At 36.1% G+C, this 24,970-nt stretch overlaps 1 protein-coding gene across 8 annotated transcripts in view; it reads left to right on the forward strand.

Moving 5' to 3' along the window:
- Positions 1-24,970, forward strand: part of PTPN13 (protein tyrosine phosphatase non-receptor type 13) — a 204,421-nt gene that overhangs the window by 113,596 nt on the left and 65,855 nt on the right. For all 8 annotated transcript variants that reach the window (XM_032400721.1, XM_032400723.1, XM_032400726.1 and 5 more), the window contains exons 8-17: positions 2,971-3,066; positions 3,463-3,556; positions 10,989-11,211; positions 15,017-15,091; positions 15,222-15,396; positions 17,142-17,295; positions 17,555-17,693; positions 18,634-18,786; positions 20,949-21,131; positions 24,367-24,529. In XM_032400721.1, the coding sequence (XP_032256612.1) occupies positions 2,971-3,066; positions 3,463-3,556; positions 10,989-11,211; positions 15,017-15,091; positions 15,222-15,396; positions 17,142-17,295; positions 17,555-17,693; positions 18,634-18,786; positions 20,949-21,131; positions 24,367-24,529 (1,455 nt within the window). The remainder of the gene's footprint in view (positions 1-2,970; positions 3,067-3,462; positions 3,557-10,988; positions 11,212-15,016; positions 15,092-15,221; positions 15,397-17,141; positions 17,296-17,554; positions 17,694-18,633; positions 18,787-20,948; positions 21,132-24,366; positions 24,530-24,970) is intronic.

The following is a 24,970-nucleotide window of genomic DNA, read 5'->3' on the forward strand; positions in this document are numbered from 1 at the left end:
ACTAGTTAGTGTCTACTGGATGCCTTTAAGTAGGTCATCTCAGAAAGCCAAGCAATGTTCCCATGAGATCACTTGATCTGTAAGCCTGCAAAATACGGCTCTCCATATACACTAATGCAAGATACATTCATGGTGAAGGACATGTTTAGTAATTTTATGTTTGTAATGAATTTTATAATAATTCCTGAAATGGTTAAATTTATTATTTAATTCAGAAATGGAAAGCCCATGCTTACAAAGGCTAGCTTTTCTTGTAAGCATGACTGAGTAGTAAATAATGCCTGGGAACTTTAATCTGGCCATGCCACTACATGAAAGGAACATGGCTAACAGCATTTTAAAAGATACATTTCAGAATGCAAGAAGCTTACAAAAGAGATTCCCACAGTTTAGTTAACATAGACTCCCTACGCCTACCCCGGTCTTCCAAGTCTTCCTATCCCCTAGTAGTGCTGCAAAGCTAGTCATCCAGTCCATGTTTCTGGAGTGCCAGTGCCCCATGACTCTAAAGCAATAAGGCATCATGAGTCAGTGCCCTCCCTCCCCGCAGGTGTGGTACTAAGAACATTTATAGACCAACAGTTCATTAAGGGAAAATGATTTATTGTTATGCTTTTAAGAGGGGATAATCAATATTACATTAATTTGTCTCATAGAAGGAACCCAAGAGTTGAAAAAAGGAAAGGGAACATGGACTCATGAAATAATACAAGAACAATTATGAAGCACCACCAAAGAATGGAAATTCAACTTGAAATTTATTTACTATCTTACAGCCACTGGCAGAAATAGTTATGAAACAGTAAATTCATGGGACACATGGGTCATTCAGTTGGTTAAGCATTTGCCTTTGGCTCAAGAGTCTTGGGATCGAGTTCTGTATCGGGCTCCTTGCTCAGAGAGGAACCTGTTTCTCCCTCTGCCTGCCGCTCCCCCCTGCTTGTGCATTCTCTCTCTCTCTCTCTGACAAATAAATAAATAAATAATCTTAAAAAAAAAAAGAAGAAGAAACAGTAAATTCATTCAATGTGGGGTGTGAAATTGTTATTGCATGGCATAACATCCAAGTGACTGAGTTCTCTACTCTGTCTACTAAATAGTCTTATTGCAAGTCTGTACTTTTCTTTGTATGGTAAAAACCATATTGCCTCTGTACATTTGAGTCCTCTCCTTGCCCTTGTTGGTTTTATTTCGTGTCCTGTACATTGCAATGCCAGGTTTGTAATTTGTTCAAGTTAACTTTGGGAAAATCCCTCAAAAATTTAACGTGGCGGTTCCATAACAATATAACAAAAAGTTCTTCAGTGCCCTTGGAAAATAGCAGTTCTTCTTAAGTAACCATTTAACTGTTCATTAAATTTAAATAGAACTAGACAAAACCATTGTTTGATATCTTCTAAAATCTTTTCAAATCACATTTATTTTAAACCAGAAGAATTTTTTTTTTTTAATTATCTTATTTACCATGAGACTTGCTTGTGGTAGAATGGAATCATTTTTTTAAAGTACTAGTAAATATTTGGATTTTCAATCCCAAAACTCTTTCCATTAATTATGGTATTATTTCATACTCATGTTCAATGTGTACAAAGGTGAACAAAGTAGAGGTCTTCTGTATCATGCCTACTCCTCCAGGTAAACATTGCCACAAGAACAATGTGCAACTTCCTCTCCATCAAGTGGCCATTTTTCCTTCCTTGTCTCAGCATGATCTTCCCATTCTTCCAGCCCATCATGTTCATCTTGGTTCTACAATCCTGGTTCCTGTGTTGCCATTTGACTCTCTCATTCGTTTATTCATCCCTTTTTCTTTTAACAATCTCTACTGAACACCTTGCAGCACAAGGAATAATTCATTTTGTAAAGTTCCTGTTCTCCAGTTTGCAAACTAGTAAAAAAGAATCCCTCACATAGATCCATTGTGTGCCATCATACATCCCATGTCTCCCCCACCTCAGTTCTAGTGTTTCCCATGGTTTTGTTTCTCTAGTGCCAAGAAAAAACCACCAAACCATTCTGACTGGTTCCAATAAAATTCATACATTCTAGCCTAATCTAAGCTCTCATGGATATATAAAAGCTTTCATGTGGTTTTTACTGACTCTTATCACATTCTTCTTAGCAGAATTTCTTTACTCTTCTCAAGCTCCTGGCCACTGGCTCTCAGGAAGTGATGCACTTTTTATTACCAGGAGTAAGGCAACTTCTGAATGAGTATCTTGGGATTCTTTCTGTATCTTCACTCTTTCCCTTGTCCATCATTTCTTAAGAAGAAAAAGTTCTTCCTCCTTGCTGAAATTACTATGCATGTATGTTGGGGTTTTTTTTTCCCATCTCCTGTTTCCTTCAGCACATTTTTTCATCAGTTTTTCCCACCATCATTTGCAACATCAGTCTCTCTCATTCTGCAGGCTTATTATCCACTAACATCATGCTCAGACATTCCACCCTGCCACAAGGATTCAGATAACTCATTCAATCTTTTTTTTTTTTATATTAAAAAGTTTGTCGTTTTTTATGTTTTGGGGAGTGGGTGGAGAGAGGTCTGTAGTTTTCATCAAATTCTAACAAATGAATCTGTGACTCCACAATATTAAGAGCCACTGCTATAAATGTAGTCGGAGACCAGGTTATTAAAGGCTTTGAATACCAAGCTAAGGAGGTTTTAAATTTTATCCTGAAGACTTTATGCTCAGATTTTCATTTCTGGAAAGTTCCTAATGTGTCACACAGCTGGCAAGTAGTGAGCTGAGATTCAAGCCCAGATAATCTGGTGTCAGAGTCCGGGTTCTTAACCAGTATGTCAGACTGCCTCAAAATTGGAATCACGTTGTTTGGATATCGTCCAGCAATTGGTAAATTTAAAGCAATATATAAAATGTTCTAGTCTCATAAGAGTAAATGTAATATTTGATTTGTGTGGAACAGTTAATGCATTTGCTTTCTAATGTTTTTGTTTAATCCTTTTAGAACCAATTCGAAGATATAAAACTTACCACAGTGATATCTTTAGTACCTCCAGTGAAAGTCCATCTGTCATTTCCTCTGAATCAGATTTCCGACAAGGTGAGAGGCATCTGGATAACCAAAATGTCTTTAAGAAACCATGAATGTCCTTCTTTTTCAGTAGTGTTAAGATATAAGGTGTCAAAAGAATAATTCTATATTAAATTTAAAAATTATAAAAAGCTGCTGGTTACTCATTTTAAGAGTATTATAGGAGCTTAATAGTTTCATCAAAGAATAATGTAGTCATTTTCATAATAGGAATTAATTCATTGTCTTTAAAAGTAATATGACTTATCCCTGAAGAGTTTAATGACATTATGTCATTAATTTGATGGTATAAATGTGATTTGTAAAAATTACCTTAGTGTATCTGCTAAATGTTTGAGTTTTAAATAAGGCTACTTCATATTTTTATCACCTGTGCTGTTATTTCTTTTTTCATTCTTTAATTAGTACGAAAAAGTGAAGCTTCCAAGAGGTTTGAATCTAACAATGGTCTCCCAGGGGTAGGTGAAAACCCAAGTCAAGGCCAGTCACAGAGACCAAGGTATGTGATATGAAAAAATAGTAATAATATATTGCCAGTGACAGGTGTTTTGTTTTTCTTTATTAGAATCAAGGAGAAGTTTTCAAAATTATCCTCTTTTCTCTCTTTTCTCCATTTTCCTTTTTTCTTTACCTCTTCTTTAAATTCTTGGAAATTCATTTAATTATGTGAAAGACATTGTAGTAGTTTGAGTTTGAGTTATTGGAATCTTTTAAAATTAGAACTGGTGGGGCGCCTGGGTGGCTCAGTCGTTGAGCGTCTGCCTTTGGCTCAGGTCATGCTCTCAGGGTCCTGGGATCGAGCCCCGCATCGGGCTCCCTGCTCCGCGGGAAGCCTGCTTCTCCCTCTCCCACTCCCCCTGCTTGTGTTCCCTCTCTCGCTGTGTCTCTCTCTGTGTGTCAAATAAATAAATAAAATCTTTAAAAAATAAATAAATAAATAAAATTAGAATTGGCTCTGATTATTTATAGTTTGTGCTTGAAATTAAAACTGTCAATATGTATATAAAATAACGTATTAACAGGAAGTTCTGAGGGGATGGCATCAAACATCTGTGAGAAGATAATAAGCCTTAATTTCTAAGAGAATAATTTCTCTTGAAAAGTTGAACAGGCTCAACAAGCAGGTTTTCAGGGAGTATTTTTTTGAATGGATAATGAGTAGGTTACTACTAAGTAACCTATTATGTAAAAAGTTAATTATTCACTACATATTTACTGGCTTAAAAGAGGTTATCTTGTTGTTTTTTTTTTTTAAAGTCCAATTTGGGCTATTTCAAGTTCATTTTCATACTGAAAGATTCAGCTTTCTTATAAGGTGTTAGGTAATTCTTGTGCTGTGCTTAGGATGGTGGTATTATAGCTATATATTGATTTACTTTGTTTAAAGTGAAAAGTGTCGAGCCAATACTGAATATTTTGATGTGTATCCTTTTCCTGTGTGCACAAGTCCCTTACATGAATAAAAGCATATTGTTAATGTTAAACATTTATTTGAAATTTGTAATGTGTTATTACAGAACTAGAGGTTGCTTCAGAATTTACTCCCAAACTATGGAAATCCTTTTAAATTTGATATCTTAATTTGTTTAATTCAAGTGTCACCATATACAAAAGAATCATTTGGAGATTAACAAAAACTTGCCCCTTAGCTAATTAATTCTGGCAGACACTGTTTCACACCTGTGAACTATTAATAGACCAGGTAACAGTAGCCATGTGATTAAAACAGACAATTTATCTAGGGTTTAGACTCCAAGTAATTAAATACATTGCACTAAAGTTATTCCTTTTAATATTGCAGTTTTTATTAAATTTATGTCTTTTTCTCTCCTCTTATGCCTTTTAAAATAGTCCATGAACATCAAAAACTAATGATGTAATGTATGGTGATTAACATAACAATAAAAAATAAAAAATAAAATAAAATAGTCCATGATACTTTATTTCCTCCGAGGAAAGCTCTAATATAGTATTCATTTACCTAAAGCAGTATTTTATTTGCATAGTAGGATTTTATATTACTAGGACCCCATTGTGGTGATAACCCTGATTTGGTAATTTTGAACAAAGAGGTAAGAGACAAAGATAGGTTTATGTTTGATGTTATACAGTTTTCTTAAAGACACAAAAGCATTTTGTGATGAACAGCAATAAGAAGCAAATATTGAAATGCAGTCAGCACTGTGGTGAATTGCGGGAGTCACTCCTCACTATATATTTAATTTGGAGAAATTTTATATAAATTGTATGATGCTCTTTAGCTTGATGAAAACATGAGTAAAGACAACTGGAGAATTATTGGGCTTATGCATTAAAAATTGATTTTATCGTTCATTTGTTAGTTGTTTAAGAACATATTCCTCCAAGGGACGCCTGGGTGGCTCAGCTGGTTAAGAACATATTCCTCCAAATAAAATTAAATCATTTTGTGAGTCTTATTTCAATTTTCTTGATAAGTTACCTCAAAAGATTATAAGAGAATATTTGTTTCAACTGTTTCCAAGTTTTATTTTTAGGAGACATTAACTTTATTTATTTATTTATTTTAAGATTTTATTTATTTATTTGACAGAGAGAGGGAACACAAGCAGGGGGAGTGGGAAAGGGAGAAGCAGGCTTCCCGCGGAGCAGGGGGCCGGATGCGGGGCTTGATCTCAGGACTCTGGGATCACGACCTGAGCCGAAGGCAGACGCTTAACCACTGAGCCACCCAGGTGCCCCTAGGAGACATTAACTTTAAGGTCACTTTAGTTCATTAAATCGTGTTCTAATGATAAACTGTCTTTTATTTCACACTTTAAGCAGAAAAAAAAACTCAATGTGGCATTCATAGCATCTCCATTAGATAAAGACATACACAAAAAAATATTTCAAGGAAAAGTAGGTTGTTAAATCTGTGTATATGTTATATTTAATGTAAGATGCTAAACTCTACTTCTTTTAGACAAGTCCCATCCCCTTTTTCTGCCCACTGACAAACACATTAAGTAAAATACTCTAAATTCCTTATTCAAGTGCAGAATTTTCTGAATGTGAACAAAGGTTTCTAATAACATCCTTAGCATGCTGGCACACAATTAGGAGGTCCTGTTTTGTTCTTTAGGTCATATATTTGTGAGATCTATAAATAGTGCTGTATTTAGACATGTTGCATGCTTCTTTATAAAAATTTCCATTCCCTTTAGCTAGAATGAAATGGAAAAACAGATCCAGGCAGTGCTGTTGATTTGTATCATAAGGGGTGGGGGGAAATTAACAGGAAATTATGAGTCAGATACAGCAGAATGAGTAATTTTTTGATTCTGAGTTATCAAAAGTGTCTTTCAGTGACCAAAAAGGATATTCAAAACTGTTTTCCAAAGAACATCTCTAAGTTTTTTCTGTGTTAACTTTTGAAGTACAGTTTATACATAGTACAATTCCCACTATTTCTGTGCCTATCTGCTTGAGGAGGTAGCCTATTTTTCCAACTTAACTTTGAACAAGAAGGCTAATATATTTAATGAAACCAACAGGTGCAAGTTAAAATGTATAGATTCAGGTTCTTATTATTATCCTTGACCCCCCCATTAAGTGAGAGAGCCATAAAATTACATTCAGTCATTTGCTCAAGAAATGATTGCTGTGCACCTACCATGTACTGGGAACTTTTAGGTACTGGAGATAGAGTCATGAAAAAAAACAAGAAAAAGTGTCCCTCAAAGGAATTTCTAGGGCTGAGAGATAGCCAGTAAACCATTAAAAAACAAGTAAGTAAATGCACCATCAGATAATGATGGTGCTTTAAAGAAAAATAAAGCAGGCTAAGGGGATAGAGAGTGCACATAGAGGCAAACAGTGATCAACAAAATGAAAAGTCAACCTACTGATGGGGAGAAGATATATATAAGTGGTATTTCTGATAAGGGATCATATCCAAGATATATAAAGAAATTATATACAACTCAACACCAAAAAAAGTCAGATGATCCAATTTAAAAATGGGCAGAGGACCAGAACAGACATTTTTCCAAAGAACACATACAGATGGCCAGTAGGCACATGAAAAGATGCTCAACATCATTAATCATCAGGGAAATGCAAATCAAAACCACAATGCAGTATCACCTTACACCCGCCAGAATGCCTAAAATCAAGAAGACAAGAAACAAGTGTTGGTGAGGATGTGGAGAAAAAGGAATCCCCATGCACAGTTGGTGGGAATGTAAAGTGGTGCAACCACTGTGGAAAACAGTATGGAGGTTCCTCAAAAATTAAAAATAGAAATACCATATGATCCAATAATTCCACTAGTGGATATTTACCCAAAGGAAATGAAAACACCAATTTAAAAACATATTTGCACCTCTGTGTTTACTACAACACTATTTACAGTAGCCAAGATACGGAAGCAACCCAAGTGCCCATCAGTAGATGAATGGATAAAGAAGACACACACACACCCTGGAATATTACTCAGCCATAAAAAAGAATGAGATCTTGCCATTTGCAACAACATGGATGGACCCAGAGGGTATTATGCTAAGTGAAAAAAGTCAAAGACAAATACCATATGATTTCATTTATATGTGGAATCTAAAAAACAAAACAAATGAACAAACAAAACAGAAACAGACCTACTAATACAGAGAACAAACTATTGTGAAAGTGGGGAGGGAGTGAAATAACTGAAGGGGATTAAGAGGTACAGTCTTCCAGTTATAAAATAAGTAAGTCATGGAAATAGAAAGTACAGCATTGGGAAGATAGTCAATAATACTGTAATAACTTTGTATGGTGACTACACTTAACATGGTAAGCATTGAGTAATACAGAATTGTCATATCACCATGTTGTTCACCTGAAACTAATATACCATTGTATATCAACTACACTTCAATAATAAAAATTTTAATTGGAAAAGACAGTAAAAAAAAAAAGAGAGAGAAAAAGCAGGCTTAAGGGATAGAGAGTGCAGGGTTGTGATGTCCAAGTTCTTTTATACATAGGTAGGGTGATTAGAGGAGGCCTCTCCCAAGGATTATATTTGGATAGAAAACTATTTTAAGTGATGGGGTGAACTGTGCATATAGCAGGAGACGGGGTTCCTTCCAAACAAAAGGAATGACAAGAGCAAAGGCCTTGAGTTATGGGAGATGTGTTGCATGTCAGAGCAATACAGGAAGGACAGTGTGGGTGCAGCAGGATGAGAGAAAGGCAGAGTGGGTAGTAACCAGAATCCAAATCATGTCATACCTCAGAAGCTTACGTGAACAATTTGGATGTATGATGGGAAGCCATTGAGTGGCTTGAAAACATAGGTCTAATTTACATTTAATGGGATTACTCTGTTCTGTGTTTTGAAGAACAGTTTACAAGAGTAAAAGCCCTGTTGGAAGTAATCATAGTGAGATCTAGCCCCACATCCATTTGGATAGATATAGCCCAGATTAGATTGCTAGTGATAGAGAAGAGTCAGATATAGATATTTTCAAGGTTGTGCTTTCAGGATTTGCTGCTCAATCAGATAGGGGATTTGTAGGATAGAGGAATCAAGAATGATTCCCAGTTGCGTTGTAAGCAACTGGTGAATGATTGAGAAAAGGTTGGACAAGGGGAAAAAATATCAAGAATCTGATTTGAGACATATTAGCCTAAAGATGCATATTAACATCCAAGTAGAACACTCACCTAGGCAAATAAAATTAGAATTCAGAGGAGAGACTGAATTATAGGCATATATAAAGTAATTAAGGCCATGTAACTAGATAAGATCATGTAGGTATGGAGTATATATGGAGACTAGGGAAATCTGGAGGTCTGAGCACTATTGTAGTCTAAAACTAGGAGATTAGAAATGAAGGAGGTGCCAACAAAAGAGACCAAGAAGGAAAAGCCAGTAAAGTAGAAGGAAAATAAAAAGAGCATGGTTTTCCAGAAGGGAAATGTTTTAAGACTATGGAAGGACTACACCTGGGTAGCTCAGTCATTTAAGCGTCTGGCTCTTGATTTCGGCTCAAGTCACGATCTCAGAGTCATGAGACTGAGCCCCATTTCAGGCGCCATGCTGCATGTGGAGCCTGCTTAGGATTCTCTCTCTCCCTCTCCCTCTGTCCCTCCCCACCTCTGACACAAAACAAAACAAAAAGAGTAGGAAGGACTGAGCAACTATGTCTTTTGGTGCTTAGAGGTCAAATAAAGTGACAATTGAGAATTATCCTTTGGCTTTGACAACAACGAGTTCACTCATTTTTGTGAACAGCTTTGGTGGAATAGTAGGGACTAAAACTACTGGTCTGAGTCCAAGAGAGTGGGAGATGAAGTAGAGATAAAACTTAAATGACAGTTTGAAGAGATTTGCTCTAAAAGACAGAAGGAAAGAATGGGATGAGTCCAAAAGGGGATGTACAACCAAAGGAGGATTTTTTTTGTTCTGAGTAAGAAATAGTATATCATGTTTGTAGGCTAGTGAGAATAACATAGTGTATGATATTATGGATGCACGTGAGGGGATAACTGCAGGGGCAAAGTCTCTGAGTAGTAGGAGAGGGGATGGAATTCCATGCCCAGGAGAGGTATCAGGCCTCTGTAAGGGTGCAGGAGATCCATCGTGGTTACCGAAAAGAAGACAAAAACATATGGATGTAGATCTGGAAAATTTGGTGGTAGAAGGATGAGGAAGTTATTTCCTGATTGCTTCTTAGTTCACCAAGAAAACTGAGGAAAAATCGTCAGTAGAGAGAACAAGGGAGAGAGTATTTGAGCTTTGAAAAGAAAAGGGAAGGAAGAAGGTATAAAATAGTTCTCTAAGAAAATGAGTTGCCAGATAGTGCTGCGAGCCCAGTGAGATCAATCAGCATGGTTCTGCAGTTTCATGAGAGTTGAGATTGTCTGCAAAGGAGTGATTTTAATGATGGGCCTTGGAATTCAAGCAGTGTAAGGGCAAGAGAAGGGTAATAGAGAAAGTGCTGGAGTCAATGAATTATTTCAAGAACGATATTAGAGGTAGTGGGCTAAAAAAAATAAGATTAGATAGAGAAGCCATTGGAGGGTAGAAATAGGACATTTTCGAGGTAGTGCAATTATTGTTTATAGACGGCATAACCATGGGAGTAGATGGCTGGCTGGCCGGGGGCGGGGGGAGGGCGGCAGAGTGTTGGAGGACTCCTCAGTCTGTATAACACCATCTTGAATGATGACAGGATTACTGACAGAGGAAAGGACTGAGTCAGGTACTTAAATCTTTAATGAATAAGGGAGACTTGACCAATAGGATAATTAAATGTCTAGAGCAAAAGCAGAGCAGTGGATTAAGTGATTTCATAGCATGTACTTCAGGGAAGTTGGGAGCTATTCTAGGTCAGCAATGGTCTGGAAGCTGAAATAAGAAGAGAAATCTAGGGGCACCTGGGTGGCGAAGTCAGTTGAGCATCCAACTCTTGGTTTCGGCTAGGGTTGTGGTCTCGGGATCTTGAGATCTAGCCCCACGTCAAGCTCCATGCTCAGCTCCATGCTCAGCACGGAGTCTGCTTCAGATTCTCTCTCCCTCTCTCTCTGCCCTCCTGCTTGTGCTTGCTCTTTCTCTCTCTCTCAAATAAATAAATAAATCTTAAAAAGAAAAAAGGAAAAAAAAGGGAAATCTCTATTCTTAATCTCCAGGCCCAGTGGTACAGGACTATAAGAATAAACAGCCCCATCTGAAGAGAACTGCAGTGGAAGCAGTTTTCAGAGGATGCTAGAATGTTTAGAGAAGAGGTGGAGCATGTAGATCTATCAAGTGGAAATGGGACAGCGTACTATTATCAGTAGTTTAAAAGTAGGATTGAAATGTTACTGCAACGGTTCTTCTCAGAAGACAAAATAAAAATTGTTGAAATTCTTGATACCTTACTTAACCTGTTTTTCTTTCTTGATTAGGTTAAAATAATTGTTTTCGTCTCATTTCTATACAGTAGACAATATGAAACACCCCTTGAAGGCAATGTAGTTAATCAAGAGATTATGCTAAAACGGCAAGAAGAAGAAATGATGCAGCTGCAAGCCAGAATGGCCCTTAGACAGTCTCGGCTGAGCCTGTATCCGGGAGACACAATCAAAGCCTCTATGCTTGACATCAGCAGGGATCCCTTAAGAGAAATGGCCCTTGAAACAGCCATGACCCAAAGAAAACTGAGGGTAAGTTAATTCTCAGATTACTGCATTTACACTTGGTCTCACAGGGAAATTTCTCTTTTTTTTAAGTTTTTACTTAAATTCCAGTTAGTTGGGCGCCTGGGTGGCTCAGTCAGTTAAGCATCTGCCTTCAGCTCAGGTCACGATCTTGGGGTCCTGGGATCGAGTTCCGCATAGGGCTCCCTCCTCAGCTGGGAGTCTGCTTCTCCGTCTCCCTCTGCCCCTCCCCACTGCTCGTGCTGTCTCTCAAATAAATCTCTCAAATAAATAAATAAAATCTTTAAAAAAAAATTCTGGTTAGTTAACATACTCACAGGAACATGTTATGCAGAACACTTTTAAGTTCTGTAGGTGTCCTGAAATTCCCTATAGATGAAATAGAAATCCCATATTAATTCCACTGGTGTTAAATGTTGGTTGATATTATGTTGGTTGATATTAAAATAAATATTTAGCTGTTTCATTATTTCATTTTTAAAATAACATTAGATGGACTTAGAATAAGATATTCTAAATACACTGTATATTTTTAAAGTATATTTATGATCCTTAAAGTCAATTTATTTAGTATTGTAGGGGATTATCTTTTAATATTAAGAAATTTATTATCTCTGAAACCAAGAAGATCAGGAATAGAGTTCAGGATTGATTCAGAAGCTCAAGAATTATCAAGTACGTTCCATCTTTCTGCTCTGCCATTCTCAGAATTTTGATAGTGATTTACTTTGAAATCAAAAGATGATCACATGAGCTTCAAGCATTGTATCTTTGTATTACAATATTGAAAGACAAAAGGAACAAATCTGCATCCTATATCGGGGGGATTTTTTTTAATGTGTTTAGTTAGTTTACTTTTCTTTCAACATATGTCCTATATATTTTTATAAACATAAGCTCAAAATGAACAGTCTTCTCATGTGAAATATCTTGAACATTTTACAACTTCTATAATAGTATTGTTAAGGGCTGTAAAGTACTTCATTATGTGAATTTATCATGTACCATGATTTCTTCAATCATATGTGAATTTATCATGTACCATGATTTCTTCAATCAGTTTCCAATTATTGGACATTTTTTTTCTTTTAAAGTTTTTATTTATTTGAGAGAGAGCACGAGTGGGGGATGGGAGGAGAGAGGGAGAGAAAGAAGCAGACTCCCCACTGAGCAGGGAGCCTGATGCGGGACTCCAGTATGGGCTCAATCCCAGGACCCCAAGATCAGGACCTGAGCTGAAGGCAGATGCGTAACCAACTGAACCACCCAGGTGCTGCTGGACATTGAAAATATTTCTAATTTGTTGTTGTTGCTATTGCAAGCAATGCTCTGATGAACATCCCTTTAGCTAAATCTTTGCGGGTAGCTTCCTCCAAGTAGAATAGCCAAGTCAAAGGCAGGCACATTTTAAAACATTTGATACATATTGTCAAATTGTCCTTCACAATGTTTGTACAAATTTATGCTTCTTGTGTTCATGCCTGTTTCACCATATTCTTACCTTCTCTGGATATTGTCATTCTTTTTTTATCATCACCAATTTGATAGGTGAGGCCGTATCTTGTTTGTATTGTTCCTATACAAATAATTCTTCAAACATGAAATAAATAGTAGTAAAAGTGATAAAACCTAGGATGAATTTTTTCTTTTTAGTTCTGCACTTGTGTATTACCCACATTCTGTTTTGGTTTTTTGTTGCTTGTTTCAAAGAATTGTCTTTTTTTTTTTTTTTTTAAAGAATTGTCTCAAAAGCATTTTTGTATGCCTTAGAGTTGGTAGAATTCAAATTTCCCTCATAGTTTTCTAAGGAGAAGAAACAGTACTGGGTGGTGAAAATTGTTCGAACCACAAATTCGAAGACTTGGTTTCTATTGTTAATAATGCTGTTATATGATTTTAGGCAAATTTTTAAACCACTTTGTTCTTTATTGTGCTGATTTTTTAAATGTGGAATTGGGTTGAAATTTATAAGATACTGTCTACTTTTAAAATTGTTAGATTCCAATAAAATATGATTAAGCTGAAAGGAAGAAACTCAGTAAGCCTCATCAATTTATCATTATCACCAATATCTTTGTCAAAATTAAGAACTAGGCAAGATATCATACAAAATAGTGTGGGCTTCCAGTAATTAAACGCACGCATAAACTATAACGAGCACGTATATATACACCTTTTTCCTAAATCATAATTTTAGAGAGCTAATGTAGAACATAGCTTATTAGAGATTCATAAATGGTATCCTATATCTTTACAGTATGCCACTGTTATGCAACATCTCACTAAAAACCTGTGTTTCCTTTTAGGCAGTCAGTTTCTGGCTATTTCAAAAACAAACATCTCTTCATCAAAGACATACTATATCAGTGACTACAGAATGTGAACTGGTGGTCATTAAAGGACCGCGTGTTTTTTCTGAAAAGAGCAGGAAGTGTATGTTTTTAGTGCTGAGAAACAGTGCTAGTATTTGAAGGAACAATTACACCATTTAATTAATGTTCTTTCCCAAAACATAAATATTTGATTTTTTGTAAGTTATTTTTGGTGCAGAGACATTTTAACTTGTTTATACACTGTAGCTTTAGTTGATCTGTATTAGATTCTGTATTCCCCGAGGCAGACCATTTTCTTTTTTTCTGCTCTATTTCTGTTCTCATTTAAAATGTGTCCTACTGGCTGGTTGAGTATTAACAAACCCTTAAAGTTAATGTTTTACTTAAATGGTATCTGTCACATGTTCCACACTTGGTTAATTGGATAGAATTCCCACATCAAGCAACAAAAGAAGAAACCAACAAAAATAAAACCCCAGTAAACTTCCTGAGTGCAAACTCATGCATGCACATTACTGCACATGCGCTCATGTGTGCACACGCGCACACAAACACACCACCTGCCTTTGGCCTCAAGATTAGCCCTTTCATTGTACTTTTTGCCCATTTGCACATTATCTTTCAGTCTGTTCTGAATCCTGCTCCCACCTGGAATCTTAACTTTTTTTAAGTTATTTCCTCAACCAGTTACCACTTTTGGCAGAAACTTCTGGATATACAAGAGGTACAGGCAAAAAGTAGATTGAGAAGCAGTAAATGAAGTGTGTGGACTCCACTTTCCCCAGCTCCTGAGTCTCCCCTATCTCCTGAGAGAATGTTTTCTCCCTGGGGGTAGCAATGGGAGACAAAGGCTGATATCTGTAATATCCCTAACTGTCAACTATTTAGAAAAAAAAAGACAGTGAATGTCACAGGGTTCCAAGCACATGATTATGAATGGATATGTGTATTTTGTAATTACAAAGTAGATGTCCTTTAACTATGATTTATTTTAGGATACATGAAATATCACTCTCTAAAACAAAATGAGATTGTGTTCAATCACTTCACACCTTAGCAGTACTAAACCAAATCTTTATCATGAGCTTGATAACTCTATATTACTTCAGTAATTAAGGCTACTATTTTTTTTGACAGTCTGAGTTTATCTGAAGGCCAAAAAATGAAAAATTTGTAAAACAGTATGAAGCAAGGCTTTATATTTGACATCACTGGTAAAAAATGAAACTGAGGAAGAACTTCTGTTTACATTTGGTGTAAGGCATATTCCATTCCTGTCCTTCGTAAAAGCCACCATACTTCTTTATTAAACGTTGCTACATTTGTTTCAGATCACCTAGTTCTATTGTGGTGGCTTTACATGTAATTTTTTATTATTATTATTATTATTATTATTATTATTATTATTATATTTGCCTTTTAAGGAAAGACCTAGCCTAAGAGGTAAAAACTGTTGATTCTACTTATGTAATTCGCAGAATTTCTTTGGCCCTGAGTTTGTGAAGATGACGATTGAGCCATTTATATCTTTGGATTTACCACGGTCTATCCTTGTAAGTAATAAAACCAACTTGTGTCACTCTTAGAAAATAATTTCAGTAATGACTTTTTTAAAAAAACAGTTAAAATTCTTATAATGTTTACTTTAATGGATATCATTCATTTTCTTTCTTTCAATCGTAGGCCAAGAAAGGGAAGAATGAAGATAACCGAAGAAAAGTAAACATAATGCTTCTGAGTGGGCAGAGACTGGAACTGACTTGTGATACCAAAACTATATGTAAAGATGTGTTTGATATGATTGTGGCCCACATCGGCTTAGTGGAACATCATTTGTTTGCTTTAGCTACCCTCAAAGGTACCAAGATATTTTAAGTTCAGGGTGTAGTATGGAAACTTGGCAACAAGCTTTCATACCTGTTATTGCCCAACTTGTTTTGGGAAATGTTAACTACATGAACATGTCAGCATTGAGAAGTAGGAGTTAGGAACTCCCTTCTCCTAATTAGGTTCATTGTGTTTTTGTTTTTTTTTTTTTAAGATTTTATTTATTTATTTGACAGAGACATAGCGAGAGAAGGAACACAAACAAGGGGAGTGGGAGAGGAAGAAGCAGGCTTCCTGCTGAGCAGGGAGCCCGATGCGGGGCTCGATCCCAGGAGCCTGAGATCATGACCTGAGCCGAAGGCAGATGCTTAATGACTGAGCCGCCCAGGCACCCCTAGGTTCATTGTTTTAATAGCTGTGTCTTTTAGCATCTTCTATACCTGACCGTGAACATTTTTCTTTAGCTCAGTATACTAAAGTGGATTTTAATTATTATATTTTGGGGACCATTATATATGTCAATTGCCTACATATGTACTCTAGAAATTAGTATCCTGCTAATCTGAATTTAAATATATAGCAGGATCCTATTTCTGAATCTCCACATCAGCTTCTTTAGCCTACTATCCTAAAAACATAAGTGTCTTTTTTAAATGTTTTCACTTCGTGACTGCAAATACATCATTTTACATATTTTTTAAGCTTTACATGCACTGAACTTTGTGGCATTCCCAGTGGCCTCAGAGCAGAGCTTCAGTGAAATCACTCCTATTTATCAGTTAGAATTTCCATAGCTCCTTATTGCTTTGGAGTTGGGCTTTAATAAATCATTGTATTTATAAATTACTCTTCAATATTTCAAATTCCTGTTTACCTCAAAATTTAACTTACCTTAGGCAACAGAGTACCATAAATTGCAGTTGAGGATCAAATTATCTTAAAACCCTACAAGATTAGGATAATGTCCTTTTTGTCACAAAAGAAATGTTTCCTTCAATTTAGTTTATTGAATTCTTGTTTCTTAAAAACTAATAGTTCACTTTATAGAGTCATCCAGTAAACATTCAATTAGTGCCTACTAATGTTCTGTCACTTTACTACTTACAAGTTTAGACTAATCAGGTAATACCATTCACATGAATAATTAATCAGAATTTCTGTTTATAGTACACCTAATTTCTTGAACCTCCTGGATAAGTCAGATTTTATTGAAAACCTTTTATTTGGAAAGAGTCAATAATATTTAGATGGAATTACAAAATGAAAAAAATAAAATGATGAGTATTTTTTTTCCTAGGTTTCAGTTGGAAGCTCAATAATAATAAATAATAAATAATATTTATTGAATGCTTACCATATGCCACATGCTTTACCAAGTGTTTTATATGGCTTAGGTCATTTGATCCCTACAATAATACAATAAGGCAGGAATTAGCACTATCCGGATTTTACAGACAAGAAAATTGATGTCTAGAAAGGTTAAATAATTTAGTCAGTGTCACATGGATAGTAAATGATGTGGTGGATTTGAATCTAGTTCTATCTGCCTTTAGAACCCTGTCTTAAAAGACTCAGACATACCCTATTGCCCCCAATCTGTAGGCAGTTACCTTCAGCATTCCCTGCCATACTTCTTAACAATCTTATTTTATTCTTGTGTGAAACTATTTTGTGCAAGTCTGACCCCCCCCACCGCAAAAAAAAAAAAAAACTACGAAGGAATCAGAAGAAAACATTGAAGTATTTTTATCTGAGTGTTTCCTCATTCTGTTTTAGATAATGAATATTTCTTTGTTGATCCTGATTTAAAATTAACCAAAGTGGCCCCAGAGGGATGGAAAGAAGAACCAAAGAAAAAGAGCAAAGCCGCTGTTAATTTTACTTTGTTTTTCCGAATTAAATTTTTCATGGATGATGTTAGTCTAATACAGTGAGTACACAAGTTTCTATTTTTGTCTTTTTGGCTTCTGGTCTTTGGACCCTTTAGTTTATTGATACTGAATTATTTGATTCAGTAAATGTCTTCTCTATCATAAAAGAAATATTTCCTTCAACATAGTTTATTAAATTCTTGTGCCTTAAAAGATTAATAATAAACCATCTTGGGAACTCAACTTATATGCCAATAATAAAAATCTCTCCAAATTCAAGATGAAGCCTAGATGTTTAGTGTGCATTTATTTTTCCAGACATACCCTGACCTGTCATCAGTATTATCTTCAACTGCGAAAGGATATCTTGGAGGAGAGGATGCATTGTGATGATGAGACTTCTTTATTACTGGCATCCTTGGCTCTCCAGGCTGAATATGGAGATTATCAACCAGAGGTAGGATTTTTTTTTTTTTTTCTCCAGGACCACTTTCATATTGATATTTTTATCCTCGGCATAATTAAAAACTGAACCTGGATGATGTGTTTGCTATTTAGATCTGGAGTTGTTGTTTTTAAGATGTATTTGAGAGAGAGAGAGAGAGAGAATTGGCAGGAGGGGCAGAGGGAGAGCAAGAGAGAATCTCAAGCAGACTCCACGCTGAGCCTGGAGCCTGACACAGGGTTCCAGTCCCACAACCCTGCGATCATGACCTGAGCTGAAACCATGAGTCAGATGCTCAACCATTTGCACCACGCAGGCGCCCCAATATCTGGAGATTTTTGAGGCTAGTTTGGTACCTTAGAGTGACCAGATTCCCCACGTACATTGGTATGTAAAAATCATACAGTGTAGCTTTCTCTCTCTCTTTTTCTTTTTTCTGTGTAAAATTTCCTGTTTCACAATTTCAGGATATCTAGCATTTACCCTTCTTTCTCCCAATTTCTAATTAATGGATACTAGGCACAAGGGTTACCAGCCAAATCTGGGTCAAAGGGATCTTCTGCCTTCCACATGGATCCATGCAGTAATGGGTTGAGAACCTAGCAGAGTTCACTGTACAGAAAGCAGATGTTTGAGGCCAATTGTTCCTGAAAAAAGTGGATCTAAGAGGAAGCAAGGGGAAAGAGTCAGTGCCACTTGAGTAGCATCCTTCACAACATTAACCCTAACTGTAGCGACATTTGGCCCTTGTTGTCTGTCTCTTTAAGCTTGCTAATCAGTTCAGCCATTTTACCTCACTGAATGAAAGAGAAAGAATGATGCATTTCCTCTAAAACTCACTCCTCAGGGAGAAGTCTAAATAAAAGTGTCTTACCTCTTGGTTGAGGCAAGAACTTTAAGATAGAAGGAAGAGGGCAAACATAATTGCTTATAAAAACATTCTCTTTTCTAGGTTCATGGTGTGTCTTATTTTAGACTGGAGCATTATTTGCCTCCCAGAGTGATGGAGAAACTTGATTTATCCTATGTTAAAGAAGAGTTACCAAAATTGCATAATACCTACGTGGGAGCTTCTGAAAAAGAGACAGAGTTAGAATTTTTAAAGGTAAGCATGCAAGATTACAAATGATAAAGTTTATATATTTTTCAAAGTAAGCAAGAAATGTTGGAGGACATAGGTATCTAAAAGCTCAAGTGCCAATAACTGATACTATGCATTATCTCATCTCACTTATTCCTGACTAAAACCATGGTATTTTAATTATCCTGTGGAAGAGAGGACTAAAGCTCAAAGAGGAAATGTAATATTCCCAAAGTCAATGGCTGGTAGGTGGGGCAAAACTAATTCAAACCCTGTATCTGCATGGCTATGGATTCTCTGCTTTTATTCTGTTCTATACTCAAGATACATTATAAATGTATCAAGATACATTGTAAAGAAGTAACAACGGAATTTTTTGATAGAATTATTTTGCTTTGTTTTTTAAAAGGCTTAAAATTCAATTACATCCTTTAAAGACGGTATTTCATAAATGCTGACTAATTCACATAATGGTAGGAGGTCAGAAAAAAATGGCTTTATGGTTCCAGTTCTGCCATCAGCTTTCTTTGAGACCTCAGATAAATAGTCCATTTATGATCAGGAAAGATAGTATTGTGTTAACTTCCAATAAGAATAGAAAGTATAGTATTCTGTTGAGAAGAGAAACTTTCAGAACATTCTCCTGGTTCAGCTCCCTAGTATGTAACAGTATGCCTTCCATTTGCTCCATATTGAAGAGAGCCAAGGTTCCCAGCCCTACAAGTATCTATGAAGACAAAGACTTGCTAACCCACATTTCCAAAACCAAAAAAGTTTCCTTGTGTCCCTTTGCAGTTAATCCCCCACCACCACCACCCCAGCCCTTGGCAACTACTGATCTCCTTTCTATCACCATAGTTTTTTCTTGTCTAGAATTTCATAAAAAGAATTTTGCATTATGTAGTAGTCTCCTGTATCTTGCTCTTTTCGCTTAGAAGTAATACTTTTGAGATTCATCCATAGTATGATGTGTATCAGTTTTTTTGGTGGTGGTGGTTTTTTTGTTGTTGGGGGATTTTTTTGATTGTCGTTGTTGGTTTGTTTTTCTTTTTTGTGGGTTTTTTTTGTCATTCTTTTGCTGGGTAGTTTCCCTCTGTACAGATAAACAACCTGTTTATTTCTTCATTAGTTGATGGATATAAAGCTTTTATAAACTTTCAAATACACATTTTGACGTGAGCATATGGTTTTTATTTCTTTTGAGTAATTACCTAACAGTAGGGTTGCTGGGATCTATGGGAAGTGTATGTTTATAAGAAAATGCCAAATTGTTCTAAAGTGGCTGTCCAATTTTACAGTACTACCAGTAATATGTGAGATTTCTAGTTGTTCCACATCCTCAAAATACTTGGTATGCTCAGTCTTTTTCACTTTAACTATTGAAATAGGTAAGTGGTGGTATATCATTGTGGTGAGGTTAATTTGTGTTTCCTTAATTACTATTTATGGTGAGCATCTTTTTATGTGTTATTTGCCATTTGTGTATCTTCTTCATTGAAGTGTCTAATAAAATCTTTGCCCATCTTTGTATCTGGTTATATGTCTCCTTATTGCTGAGAAATACATGCTTTTTATATATGCTGGATACAGTTCCTTTATCAGATATATAATATATTTACCTCCCAGTCTGTAGCCTGCCTTTATATTTTCTTTTCTTTTCCTTTTTTTTTTAGAGAGGGAGATGGGGGGGAAGAGAGAGAATCTTAAGCAGACTCCCCGATGAGTGCAGAGCCCAAAACAAGGCTCGATCTCGCAACCCTGAGATCATGACCTGAGCTGAAATCAAGAGTCAGCCACTTAACTGACTGAGCCACCCAGGCGCCCCATTGCGTTTATATTTTCTTATCACTGACTTTTGAAGAGCTAAAGTTTCAGTTTACCAATTTTTTATTCTATAGTTCATGTTTTTTATGTCCCACAAAGAAATCTTTGTCAAACCCATACCCATAAAGATTTTCTAAGCTTTATGGTTTTAATTCCTATATTTAGGTCTATGACCCATTTGGGGTTAATTTTCATATACTGGGTGTAATTGAGGGTCAAGATTCATTTTCTTACCTGTGAATATCCATTTGTTTCAGCACCATTTGTTGAAAAGACTATCCTTTCCATATCAAGCTACAGTGGTACACCTTCTATATCTTTGTCACCCTTTACCAAGGTGCATTGCTATTGATGTTCAACAGGTCTGCCAAAGACTGACAGAATATGGAGTTCATTTTCATCGAGTGCACCCTGAGAAAAAGTCACAAACTGGAATATTGCTTGGAGTCTGTTCTAAAGGTGTCCTTGTGTTTGAGGTTCACAATGGAGTTCGCACACTGGTCCTTCGCTTTCCATGGAGGGAAACCAAGAAGATTTCTTTTTCCGTATGTCCATTTAAACTCCTTTTCATTATATTTTAAGATATGTGTTGTCAATTTCAAATGTAACATATTAATTGATTATCCTTAAGTAAACTTTAGACCCTTCTATTCAGTAGAGCTAATACATTTTAATACCTTTTTTTTTCATTTTAATACTATTTAACTCTTCTTAGTTGTAGGAAGTATTATTGAGATCTTTATTTGGTTTTAGTTTTCTCAGGAAGTGATTTTTAAAAGAATAATATACATTCCCAGCTGGTTACATGCTCAATTGACTTAGTTGAATTACAACCAAGTTGACTTTCTATTAATTCAGAACTTATTCTGGGATACTTACTGCTCACATGGAGAAACCCCTCTAATGTATTTTAAAAAATAATTATTTTAATCCTCGTAAATTTTGTCTAGCTCAATAATGGGCTCCTCACAGCAACTATGTTTGAATTTTAGCAGTCCAGAGATTTATTGGATTTTATGAACTAAAAACTTTTTTTTTATTTAAAGATTTTAATTTATTTATTTGACAGAGAGACAGTGAGGGAGGGAACACAAGCAGGAACACAAGAATGGGAGAGGGAGAAGCAGGCTTCCCACTGAGCAGGGAGCCGATGCAGGGCTTGATCCCAGGACCCTAGATCATGACCTGAGCCAAAGACAGACACTTAACGACTCAGCCACCCAGGCGCCCCTAGAAATGTTTTTAATGTCCCAGAACTTTCTGCAGTTTTAAGTTTTAGTGTATATTCCATATGGAGGTAAAGTTTTAGAATATCATGTTTATGAAAGATAGTAAGCCGTAAAGGCATATTTTGATTTTGGAAGTGGTTGGAGTGTCTGAACATTGAAATGCAATTGAGAAGCCCCAGAGGTGAATAAAAAAATATGTTAAGATATTTATTTGTTTTCCTTATGGTATTAAGAGACTACTGACATCTCTAATTCATATTTGAGCTGAAATATGGTCTCGCTAGAACACTGTTTATAAGGATATCAATCTCAAGGTCCCAACTTACCCCGGTTAATTTTCAACCTAGAGACCTTTGAAATCAGTTCTAGACTTGATGGTTAGTTGGTTGGTTTCCTGTGAAGCCCAGAGGTACCACTAAGATTACCACATGATAATGTGTTCTCTCAGGAAAGCCCAGACAGCCTAATCTTCCCAAGATTGTCAAGACCAGGAAATTGCCCTGGTATAATTTACCTTCCCCAATGGAAATGCTAGCACAGCAAATATCGGTAGGAAACCTTAGATTAATTAAATACAAATCTAATTTGGACCAATTTAGAAAAGGCAACAAATCAAATAAATTGTCTAGCATTCAGCTCTCTGTTGTTAGCCAAGCCATCACACCAGCCCTGCCATATATAGAACTAGCTTTGATTAGCTCATTTTTAAAGATCTCCAGTAATAGAGAATAGACCACATTCCCATGCAGACTGTTCTTGTGTTTAACAAAACTTGTTTATCCCGAAGTCCCTTCTCCAACACAGAGCTCTTTTTAACCCTCATTCCCCCCACCCCCCACTAGCCTCTGGGGAGATAGAAATGTCACCCTACTTCACCTTTCTCATCTTTCACAATTGAATTCCCTTGGACACATTTCTTGTCCATTTTATCAGTAAATACTTAGAATCAATTATTCTTATAATTTGTTTCAAACCTGTACAGCTTTACAACTTTGGATAAAAATATCCTAGGGAATTACTTGACAGTGGTTATGTTTGTTTGGAAAAAAAAATTCCCCAACTATTTGAATCGTCACTAGATATACTACTGATAGTGAAGAGACTAGTTTGATTATGCTGTTTCTTTTAACTCCTCTTTAATACTTGCTGATTTCTTTTTTTAAGAGAGAGAACAGGGTCCCTGAGATTTCATTGGTAACATATCCAGCTAGAATATAATAACCTTATTTTGTTTTTATTGCATTGATTGCATATACTTTTTAAAAATATTTTATTTGTTTATTTATTTGAGATAGAGAGAGAGCATGAGCAAGGGCCAGGTGCAGAGGGAGAGAGAGAAGCAGATACCCTACTGAGCAGGGAGCCCCATGCAGGGCTCTATCCCAGGATCCTGAGATCATGACCTCAGCTAAAGGCAGATGCTTAATCAACTGAGCCATCTAGGTGCCCCTGATTACATATTTTTAATAGCTGGATTCTATTTATGGCAAGTGGTACTGGTTTTCTATTTATAGCTGTGATATAAAGTTTAAGTGAATTTATATAAGCAAAGTCAATTTAAAAATTTATAAATTAACAAGACCAGAAATTATGAAGAAGGCACCTGCATGATTGAAGTTTGAGTAATATTCTGTTATTGTGTCATTTATGAGCCTCACCAAATTTGACTTCTCTGTGGCTATTCCTGCATTTGAAAACAAGGGACATGAGTAGATAGAGGGAATAATTTACACAGTAGAAGCAGCCGAGAGCTGGAGTAAAATCTAATTGGACTTAAGCAGTTCTCCAGAGACATTAGTCTTAGATTCCTGGCATGCTGAATGCTAGTCTTTTAAGACGTACGAATCATCTGCAAGCCTCACCACAGAGGTTGCAACATTTTGGGATGCCCTCTTACACAAGAGACGTTTATTTTTCAAGAAACATGGAAGAGATAACACTAATTGATGGTTCTCCTGTTTCCCCTGAATTTGAATGCAAGAATCACTCTGTCTCTAAATCTTGATGTGTTTTATTTCTCATCCCAGCAGCCATGTTACCCGGTGCCTCTCTATTCCCACATTTTCTTTTAACTTTTCACAATTTCCATCTCAGCCCTCAGGCCACCAAAATTCTTCTTGACAGAATCACAGCTCTTATATATTAATAAATCAATTTTTGTTGAATTTCATTTTCTTACCCAAGAAGAACATATTTTTGAAATGTCTTTTTCAAGTTATGGTATTTGTAAACATTGCATGCAGTAAACTCAAAATATCAATAATCTCATTAAAAGAACCTTTTCCCTTGCTGGTATAGTATACTGTCTGATTTAGGCTACAATATCTGAAAGTGACAAATGATACTAATTTGATTTATTTGCTGAATCCGTTATAATAACAGGGTTCTATTTTTCTATATTTAGATTAGATGCAGGTCAAGGAACTCTCATGCCTAATGAGTGTTAAATGAGAAATAAAAATAATATCTGTACTTATTAATGATTGTTTACAGAATTTAGTTATGTGTCGGGAAAACGTCCTAATTATAACACCCCTGATTAATATTGTAGAAAAAGAAAATCACATTGCAAAACACATCAGATGGCATAAAACATGCCTTCCAGACGGACAGCAGTAAGGTGTGCCAGCATCTGCTGCACCTCTGCTCTGCCCAGCATAAGTTCCAGCTGCAGATGCGAGCCAGACAGAGCAACCAAGACGCCCAGGATATTGGTAAGGAGAAACAAAGTGTGTCAGATGATCAGGGTACGAGCGTGGTTTTTGCCACAAATTTTAAAAGAATTTCCATGTCTAGAATGAAAGTTACAATGTGTATAGATGTTAAATGACTAAGTCAGCTTTATATAAAGTGCCACAAATGAAGCCAAGATTTCAACTTCAGGTTCATTTTGGAAACTGCGCCCCAGATCAGTCAGGGAGCACCTGTTGAAATGTCTGTTTTGTGCTAATCATGAGGCTAACTGATGTGAATATGATATTTGGGTCAAAGTGTCTACCCATAGTAAAGTTACATACTATTTGGGAAGGTAAGACCAGCATACATGAAATAATAATACACGTCGGAGGGTCCAGCTTTTAATAACAGATTATATCATACAGACTACATGCTCTACAGTAAGAAGAGAGGGAGATCAGAGGCCAGAATTCTCCAGT

The sequence above is a fragment of the Phoca vitulina genome, unplaced genomic scaffold (genome assembly GCF_004348235.1).
Source record: "Phoca vitulina isolate PV1807 unplaced genomic scaffold, GSC_HSeal_1.0 scaffold3, whole genome shotgun sequence".
Classification (NCBI taxonomy): Eukaryota; Metazoa; Chordata; class Mammalia; order Carnivora; family Phocidae; genus Phoca; species Phoca vitulina.